The following is a 10,121-nucleotide window of genomic DNA, read 5'->3' as shown; positions in this document are numbered from 1 at the left end:
GGCTTTTAAAATGCAGAAGTTAATTGACATAGAGAGGTGTTTAATTGTAAAGGCGAGGGAAGGACTTTTTTTCTCGTTTTGAAATCAACACAATGAATGGGTTAGTTTAATACCTGCCGATAAATAAGTTTATGCACAGCTACGACATCGCAAAGTATTTATTTAAAATGGGGGTTGTGTAGTGTGCTCATGACCCAAAGAAAATCCAGATGCATGGTATTTTTAAAATGTGATCATTTATATCCCTTAAAAAAACAACACACACATAGGAAACGGTAGGCAAATCTTGTTGAACCTATTTACAGCACACTAATCAAGGCACCAGATATAGAGAGACCTACATACATGATTAAAACATTTTGTATAATAGGACAGGCTCAGCTCAAGCAAAAACAAAAAGTTATGTCGTAACCCTCGGGGGGGGGGAAAACAAAACACACACAAAACATATTAAATATAAAATGACATTTGTTAAAAAGAGGTCTCCTCTCTCCTCTTTCTTAAAAAAGTATATTTATACAGGTAATAAGCTAAGAGATAACAGTGGTAAAGAGTCAGCTAAAATATATTATTTCTTACATATAAATACGATAGCCCCCCCAAAAAAAAAAAAAGTCTTCTCTCCTCATTTTGTCAAGTGGCGTTTGTACAGCGCTGGTCAGTTCCGTGGTTAAAAAAAAAAGTGAGATTTTATTTTAACCCTTTACAGGACAGGTTTCGTTCAATAAAATATAAAAATGTACGCTTTTAAGTGTTTGCTGTAAGAATAAAATATATATAAAGGATTGAACGTCTTTTGCAATATAGTGCCCTCTGGTGGTTCACGGTGGTACTGCTAACATGTTCAGATCGATTGTCTTAATGCAGGGGTGTCCAATCATGGTCCTGGAGGGCCACTCCACTCCAGGTTTAACATCGTTAACTACGTCAGGATCAGGATGGAGGTTTAATTGGTTCAAACAATTCAGAACAGGGTTGGAACAAAGACCAGGAGTGGAAGGAACAACGTTGGCCACCCCAGGTCTTATGCATTGCTCCTTGCGAATGCTTCTGTGACCTTCTAGATATTTTTCTATTCGTGGTGTTGAACTCTTCAGGGTGGCTGCGACACCACTGAGAAGAGGGAACAGACTCTTAATTGTGACCTTGTTAACGGCAGCTTACCACAGCCTCAAAGTGACTTCTGCCGTCTCTCTCAGCTGAAGGAAACACCTGCTTCAAGCTTTTCTTTAAGACAAACACAACAACGTTTGAACGTCAAACAGACCCCTATATCTCTTGTCCTTTGCGGCAGGACCCCCATCCTAATATTCTGCCTTCCATCTTAGCAACCGAGTTTATTTTAAAAGCCAACGTCCGAAAAAACGAAACCTTTAGATATTAAACTTGCATTTGAAATTCTTCAAATTATTTTTTTTTAAATCTAAAAACGTCCTTGTGGCCACGTCCAAACAACGAAGTTCCAGAACTTTCTTGTTAAATCCTTTGGCTGCAAAGACAGCGAAGTTGTCTTTACTTTACTGGTTACCACCTCAGCAATTGTTTTAAAAATGACATTAATAATAATCCTATTTTTCTCTTCAGCCAAATCCGTTTGGTCATGTAAAAAAAAAAAAAAAAAAAAAAAATGTAATAAAAAAAATATTTGGCAGCAGAATAAAAAGGGTTTACTTCCTGGATGTAAGCTGGGGTGTGGCCTCACTTCCTGTTAGTGCCTAGGCTGCATCTGTCAGCGAGCGGGTCACTTCCTGTGCAGGGCGATTTTGACGTAGGATGTGGGGACGTAGCCCTCGTCCCCGTTGACTCTCCGCACCCGGGTCCAGCCGTCCCCTTTGTCCTCCTCAACGACACTAAAGACCTCTCCTTCCCGCATCGAGATTGTACCTTCACTGGCGCCTGTAAAGAAAACGAACCAAACGATTTCCAAGTGGCCAATGGTTGTGATTTTACCTGGCGTCGCTTACAACTGTCATTGTGTAATTCCTAATGAATTGCAAAAACAATGTCACTGAGGTTGAACCCTGTGCCACTGCAATTGTAACTATACCAGATCACTGACCAATTCCACATTGTCACACTTATATTTTTTTCAGAAATTCATAACTTGATAAAACACGCGATCCACTGCATAGCAGGATAATTTTGCTGCATAAATCACAGCAGTGTGGGTAGCTTGACATTAGCTACAGTAGATAATCTAATTGCATTTAGCAAAATAAAAAAAACCCAAAAAACTACCACCACATTTGTTTGAAAAGATTGAAGTCATAGTCTGTTCCTGTATTTGTACCTGCGATTATTGCTTGGGTTATTTCAAATAACTACAGTAAACATGTTATTGTGTGTGTAGTTTGTTACCTTTGAGCATAATTGTAATTCGAATTACTGCAGCATAATTGTAACTGTAATTGCTGCTGTAATTGTAATTACAGGTCTGCTTATGCTACATAGTTCAACCCTACCTGTTTGTAAGGATTTGATCTTACCTGTGCAGCATTCCCATTCATTATATAGGTCTCAAATGTGTAGTTTTGAAAGATACACATATTATAGAACAGGTATTTTAATTTTAAAACATGGTATCTGCTACTACACTATGTTAAGGAAAGTTCACAGTTTGTATGCCCTGCCTGTCAGGAAATATGTGGCACTTCCTCAGCAGTGTCTTCAGGGTCAAAGCATCTTACTGGCTGCAAAGCATGTCAGTCATTAGGGGAAAACATTTGGTTGGTTAGGGACAAGGACAATTGCACTCTCCAGGTGACCAAGGAAGTGTAAGATTATCTGAAGGCAAGCCGTGCAAACAGAGCTTTCTTTGACCAGATATCAAGCTGACACTTAAACTTATTTCAGAACTACATATCTGCGGCCCAGTATATCCCATTCAGTCACTGTGTGCACAATTGTACCGCGATTACTTTCCTATCTATGTATCTATTTTATAATGCATAGATGCTTTTTTCCAAAATTTCATCAGGGCAGTTTCTCGAACTTCATAGAGTTCAAACAAACTGTTTTAAAACTTCTACAAACTCTGTGACTGAAGGCGATACACAGCTCTGGCTAAAAGTTTTGCATCACCCTATAGAATGAACAAAATTTGCTTCATAAAAAGTCGAATAAAACCTGCTGAATAATGTTACATTAACATATTGAATTACATACCTCTGTAGTTTTCCGTATAATTATCAAACTGAAAAAATGTGACATTTTTAAATCTAAACATGAAATACTGTACTGCTATTATGGCTTCCGGTAGACTTTTGCGATATCATTTTGTAGTTTCTTTGATTACATGATGTTATATAAAATATATATAAAACACTTTTGACTATAGCTGTACATGAAAGGATGTGTGTGGCATGGAAAATGTATAGTAATATTTTGCTGGCTACAAATCACCGCATGCAAATCGCAAACCACAAACCACAGGATCTAGCACAATGAGTCCCAATTACAGCACGACAGCGTGTGTCCATACCGTCAAAGTGGAAGACCGCTGTGCACTGCCCGATAGGCAGGACAGAGTCTTCATCCTCAAAGTCATCCTCGAACTCCGCGTAGATGGGCTGGGAGGAGCTGTCTTGATTACTGTCGTCAGAGTGGGCGGAGTCAGGGCTGCAGACAGACAGACAGGGTTCAGTCAGCAACTGAATTCAAGGCTCTACTGAAACTAGATCAGTTTTTCCCCCTCTGTGCTTCTCCAGACAGGATAACCAGGACACAGGGCAAACTAGAACTATTTTACATTTAAAATAGTTTATTTCTTACACAAGAAATTGATACAATTATTTTAAATAAAAAAATAAAAAATACATAACAGCAGCAAAAAAAAGCTTTAATGTTTGTAAAAACAAATAGTCTAGTTGGGTGCCACTTTAAAGATATTTCAGCCTGGTGAGATCCACCTTTTGAAATGCTTTCTTATTAATAAATGTTAAAAAAACATCTGAATTTGGATGTAATAAACAGGATCAAACAGGAATTAGATGAATAATAAAGCAAAAAGACACACTGTAGTTCATGCTGAAATAAGGGCAAGTGTCACTCTCCCGGTTTCTAAGGATCTGTTATTGCAACACTTTAAAAAAAAAAAAAAAAAAAAAAAAATCCTGCAACTGTTTTGAACTGTATTCAGCTCATGGTGTACGACTGTAGCGTATGTTTACTGTACGAATGAACTGTAACCTGCCTGTAGTCCACTGGGACACCCTTGAAATGATCTCAAGGGTCTATCCTGGACTGAAAAATGTAAATAAACAATAAATAAATCAATTTGACCAGGGTTTCAAAATATCTAGAGAGACCTGCTGCAATAGGCTGTAGCCAGGAATTCAGATATCGAAGGCAGAAGATTTTCTGTCCCTCTATTTCTTCCAGGTGGTGAAATCGCTTTAAACAGGAACGAATTGAGATCATTTTGATGTGTGGCCGCTTAATTTAACACAGAAGACCATAACTGTTATACCATATTGTCTAAGGTGCCTAATTATGGCATGTATAGAAGGTCTCCTCATGATGTGGTCGTTTTGTGACCCCACAGTAACCTTTCCGGGGCCCCCAGTTTACAAACCACTTCTCTAGTGGTTCTCAATAACAAAAGATGTTGGGTTTCAAAACATCCAGATCCGAACGGTACAACACAGATCCAGATCCAGACCTGAACGGTACAAAACAGATCCAGATCCAGACCCGAACAGTACAACACAGATACAAATCCAGACCCAAACAGTACAACACAGGTGGAATCATGAAACTGCCTGTTGCTCTGCAGTTACCTGTCCTTGCTGTGTGATCCATTGTTGTTGTTGAGGGACGGTGCACTCTCTCGGTGCACTGTGTACCTCATCGTCTCGCTGCGATGCACCAGGCGCCCCTCTGCGTCCGCTAGCCACGACTACGGGAGAAAAAAACAATTAACCCAACTGAGAAATCTCAAAAGAAAGAGAGTTACAAAAAATAATAAATAAATAAAGCAAGACAAATTCAAATGACTGCTGCATGCTCCCAGAGTGCACCGCACCTCGTATTTCTGCCGCTCCGCTTGCAGTCTCTCGATGTTGTTGGAAGTCTGGCTGATCTGGGGTTCCAGGCTGTTGGGGTCTCCCATCTGAGGGTTCTTCTGATAGACGTCTTTCATTTTATCCAGAGCCTCTCTGCCAGTCAAGAAAGGAGCACAAGACACAGCTCGTCACAAATGGACAGTGATCCTATTTTCCCATCACAATGGACTGTAATTACATATTTATTAAAAGACCTCTATAGTGTTAATTAACCTTTTCTAATGATATTTTTTTTAATTGAATTTTACTAAGCCTTTAGCCCCACCTGGTGGCTTAATTGTAACAGCGCCACTGTTGTTCAAGAGGCTTCAGGCCTTCGCTAAAGCTGGCAATATGTCTTAAAGAGGTAACTACTTAAAACTTTAACAATATCAAATTTAAAAATAATTGTAGAAGTCCGAATTAAACCAATGCTTCGTTTTGCTTTTCTACAGGAAATAAAGCAGTGTTCCGGACACATGGTCAGAGCTGAGCTCGGTCTTTACCTCTGATCCACTTCTTTCTGCCTCTCCTTGTTTAATTCCTCAATCTTCTGCTGCAGTTTCTTCCTCCTCTGCTCTGGGGGCAGGTGACTGAAATCCTCTGTAAACGCAGTCTGAAATATATCATTACTTTATTGGTCTTTGAAATTAATAAAAACAACTCACAATAAAATAAAATAAAAACAATAATAATAATAATAATAATTTGAAATGCAGAACAGTGGCAGGACTGAGGACTGCCCTTGTAAATAGTGTACTTTTGGTTGGGTTTCTAAATATGGTTTTGTTTTGATTGTAAATAAAATTGCAGCTCCCTTTCAGCGGGAGCAGCTCACGGCCCGAGCTTGGCCACCTTTTTGTCTTTTCCTCAATGTGTTTTGTATTATGTACACTGTGTTGGTGTATATCCTTCTGCACTAGGGCTAACATTGCTGGTACCCTAGTGGCGGCCACCAACCACTGCACCTGCCTGCAACCCCCTGTGTAAATAAAAGCTGGACGCTTGAGCGGCATTTCAACGTCAAACCCTCCGTGTCTCTCCGCGGATACCCACACAGTAACAGAACGCCCCTGTTAAAACATACAGCAAGTGAAATATCTGAAGTGCGTGTTTGCCCTGTTGCAGCTGTCTGTATTTTCAGGTCTCTGGCTTGCTGTGTCATGGAGTTCATGTTGCAAAATGATGTTGCAGTGTTTTAAACACTCAGAAGGCTCCATGGAAAAACCAACTGCTAGACTGTCGCTCTGCAAATCCACGCGAGCGCTTGAACTCTTAAACCAACTAGTTTCATCAAGTTTAGTTCCCTTCTCATGAATTTAGCATTTTTATTAATCAGATTTTTTGTATGTTTTTGCATGCGAACATGAGGAGCGTGACAAGACAGAGAAAAAAAAGGTTTAATATTTATCTGGGGATCAAAATTCAGGTAAGATCATTACGATCTACATGAGACTTCCCCTTTAACCCTTTGAGGTACGTGTCTCACAAATAAAATGATGCTAACTTTCTTATTTTTGCGACAAGGTGTACCAAAAAGGATTTAAAATGTACTGAAGTTGGATCTGGTCAGCCAGATGGTCAGTTTCCTCCTCGTGATACTTGAGTCGCTCTCACATGTATTTTAAGAAGAAACTGTTTGCAATTCCTTGCGTACCTGAAGGGGTTAACTAGTGGAGAAATGAACAAAGCATACGGGGACAAAAAAAAAAAAAAGAGGAAATAAATAATCCATTAGTAGCTTTAAAGTCATAAAGCAGACAGCTGACCCCTTTATTTCTGTTTCGCTTCCTAAGAGCTTGCCATCAAATTAGGCAACAGCAGTTTGTACCCTGACAGCTGAAACTGCATTTGGGAAACGAAAACCAAACCCTACTTCCCTTTTCTTAAAAACCGAGAGAACATCAGAAATGGTCTGCAGTGGTTTGCAGTCCTGTGTGTGTGACAGAGAATCCCGAGTTAACTCGGCATGGTGCTCACAGTATCCTGCGCGATTGTCTTGCTGTTAGATTTTGCTCATTTAAGCACGCCGTTGTTAAGTGTTAAACAAAACATTACATATTGTGTTTAATATTTTGAGCTTGTACATCTAGTCTGCATTCTCCAGTTACAGCTATGACAGGACAAGGGCTTTGAGGGTTTTAAGGTCAGTAGTGTTTCCGCTTCCCCACCGAGTCTGACTGCTGTGCTGTGCTGTCAATGGGAGTCTTTGTGACATCACTGTGTATCGCAAATGTCCTTTAGTAAATTCCACTGGTCATATAATAACAGCATAATATGAAGAATGAGATAAGTATATACACACACACACACGTCTATGGAACAAATGCTGGTCGGAAACAAAGGACACGTGATGTTCAAACTTTGGAACCTCTTGGAATGAACATTATATTCTGACAATCATGACATCATCCACAGAATTCTTGAAAAATAAATGTACTGCACTGTGTTTACTTCAGCTTCTGTCCGACACGTCCTTAACACATTTTTTTTTCTAAAATAGATATATTTGTTGTTGTTATTATTTTGTTTTCTATTCTCATTCAAACAATAACATCATCATTGCAAGCGTTCTCTGCGCCTCATCGCGCATCGCTGGACTTTGCTGTTTTCACCTGCGTTCATCACACAGCTGTTTCTACTGCCTCCGATTCAGGATTGCTACGGATTCATCTTCCCTGCCGGAGTGAGCGGCAGCGCGTGCGGCAATCGTGGAAGCACATCGGGAAAGGGGTGCTTGTGTGTTGTGTTATTTTGTTAGTTGTGTATTTTAAATATTCATAATTCTTCATGTGCTTCTATATGTCTGATGTGTCTTTTCATCTGTCATGTCTCTCCGTATCCTTATTTTTCTTTCTATTTTAATTTTCCTTCTTATAAGAAACATTTTTTAAATTAAAAAAAAAAAAAAATTGTATTTTTAAAAGCGTCTGCTAAACAATTAAAATAATAATATTTTATACATAAGCTATAAAATAAATAGCTCACCTTATATGAGAGAGAGAGAGAGAGAGAGAGAGAAAGAGAAAGAGAGAGAGAGAGAGAGAGAGAGAGAGAGAGAGAGGAGAGGCGATCATTTAATGCGATCATTTTCTATTTATTCGTTATTGGTGACCAGCAGCTGATTGAATGCGGCTGGTGAGGAGAATTCCAAGCTAAATAAAAATCCTTGCAAGTGAAACGGTTGTCAGGGATACCGGATGCTTTCCTATTGCAGATTCTGTGTACCCGGATCTCCACTCTACTCAATCACTCCGCACGGCTGGTCACAAACTGAAAGTGGCGAAACCTGTTGCAGAACAAACAGGTTCCACGGTTTTCCAATGAAGAACCCCAGTCTATAAAAGGTGAGCTATTTATTTTATGAGCCCCCTAAAAAATAAAAAAGCTTGGATATCGATCTAGATAGTGACATTGTCGTTATCGATCCCCAGCCATGGTGTACGATTAGTTGCTGATAAATCCTTAGGCATGCTGGAACAGTCGTTGCCCATGGAAACAGCGGACTTACCGCTCTCTTGAGGCTGCGAAAGGACGAGATGCGGGGTTTGACCGTCTTATTGATCTCGTTGAGACAGTAAGACAGCGGATCCCGGCTGAACTTGGGGGAGGGGGGTCCGTTAGCGGCCAAGGAGTGAGGGGTGAGGGGCAACAGTGGAGGGGGAGGGAGCTAAGGGGGGGGGGGGGTAGGAGGGAGGAGACAAACAAACAAACAACAACATGGGATACAAGACAACAGCGACAATCACAAAGTGAAAAAGGGAAAAGCTATTAGATCAACCACAGGAACAGAAAAATAAACACCAACACCACCACCACCAAAACAGCAAGGCTGCTCTCCAGCCAAGAACCAAGCCAGGGTCCCAGAATGGGCATTCCCTTGAAGAGAAAGGATTTGCTTATTTTATTTTTGTATTCATGAAAATGCATTTACATCCAGGATACGCAACTGAGAGCACATTGGGTTTCCGGCGTGGTCCTGTGCATTTCCTAGCAATGCCATTTCATTTAACTGTACAAAGTTAGTTTTGGCGTTTCCTGCTGCAAGACCTGCTGTAAAGCTATAGGAGCTCCAACACAGCGTAGGGTAATGGTTGCTGCTAGAACACAATGGGACACATTTACTGGGTGTCTGTGCCATTGACGAGTTTTCTGATAAAACCGAATCAAGATCAGTATGTTTATTCAGGGGTTCCTACCCACGCGATTTTATAAATCTGAAAGGATAAAAACGTCTGCGTACCAAAATCAAAAAGAAAATGTATCAATACACAAAAATGTGAATAATTGATATATATCAAAATTGATTAAACTGAGATGCATGTAGGTTTTTGCTATATATATATATATATATCCTTCGGTCCTGATTTTTTTTATTTCATTTTTAGTAGTTTTAAAACAGGTTTGTGTGAACTCTATGGAGTTTGAGAAGTTGTCATAACTATATATATATATATAAAAAAGGACATGCATTATATAAGTAGATAGATAGGAAACGTAACATGGTACAGTAACACACACAGCAACTGAAGGGGAATATTTTTTTTATTTTTAAGGATGAACGCAAATGATGCAAACTTTGCACAGAAATAATTAAACACCCTGGCTTGGTTGCGGCTTTTCAGAGCGGGACAAGGAAACAAAAACTGGCAACACACAAAACAAACAATTGCGATTTTCTCAATCCTCCAGAATGCTTTCACATGTTTGTGTGACTACACATTTCAAATGGGTTTTATGCACGACTTCTGTACTGCTGAATTCTCCTAGTCTTTTGATTTAGTATTCAATGGAAAGGGTGTGATAACTAGTCAGGCTGGGTGCAACAGGCTCTGTACTGTACTGTGCACACTCTCTCATAAATGCAATGCATCTTAACATACCTGACCTGCTGTTTTATTTAGTTAGTCCTGCAAGACACTAACTAGAATACTACTAGATTATGGGGCGGATGTTTTGTATTACCCAATCTGTATTTTAACAAACAATTAAAACACCGCTATACTCTTTAACCAGAACCAAAACACAGCTAGTCAGCATAGTGTATTATAAAAACAGATTAAGAGCATTTGCTGGCCA

The 10,121-nt window shown here is 39.6% G+C and overlaps 1 protein-coding gene across 5 annotated transcripts in view; it reads right to left on the bottom strand.

Moving 5' to 3' along the window:
* Nucleotides 1-217: 217 nt before the first annotated feature.
* Nucleotides 218-10,121, bottom strand: part of LOC117402079 (cdc42-interacting protein 4 homolog) — a 48,281-nt gene continuing 38,377 nt past the window's right edge. For 4 of the 5 annotated variants that reach the window (XM_059008232.1, XM_034910503.2, XM_034910504.2 and 1 more), the window contains 6 exons: nucleotides 8,554-8,712; nucleotides 5,549-5,658; nucleotides 5,024-5,156; nucleotides 4,779-4,897; nucleotides 3,482-3,618; nucleotides 218-1,896 (listed from right to left, as the gene is read on the bottom strand). In XM_059008232.1, the coding sequence (XP_058864215.1) occupies nucleotides 1,742-1,896; nucleotides 3,482-3,618; nucleotides 4,779-4,897; nucleotides 5,024-5,156; nucleotides 5,549-5,658; nucleotides 8,554-8,712 (813 nt within the window). In that variant the 3' untranslated portion in view covers nucleotides 218-1,741. The remainder of the gene's footprint in view (nucleotides 1,897-3,481; nucleotides 3,619-4,778; nucleotides 4,898-5,023; nucleotides 5,157-5,548; nucleotides 5,659-8,553; nucleotides 8,713-10,121) is intronic. The other variant, XM_034910505.2, reaches the window with a different exon arrangement.

Source organism: Acipenser ruthenus, chromosome 36, assembly GCF_902713425.1.
Source record: "Acipenser ruthenus chromosome 36, fAciRut3.2 maternal haplotype, whole genome shotgun sequence".
NCBI classification, from domain to species: Eukaryota; Metazoa; Chordata; class Actinopteri; order Acipenseriformes; family Acipenseridae; genus Acipenser; species Acipenser ruthenus.
The sequence above is the reverse complement of the archived record's forward strand: the minus strand, read 5'-3'. Positions and strand labels throughout refer to the sequence as shown.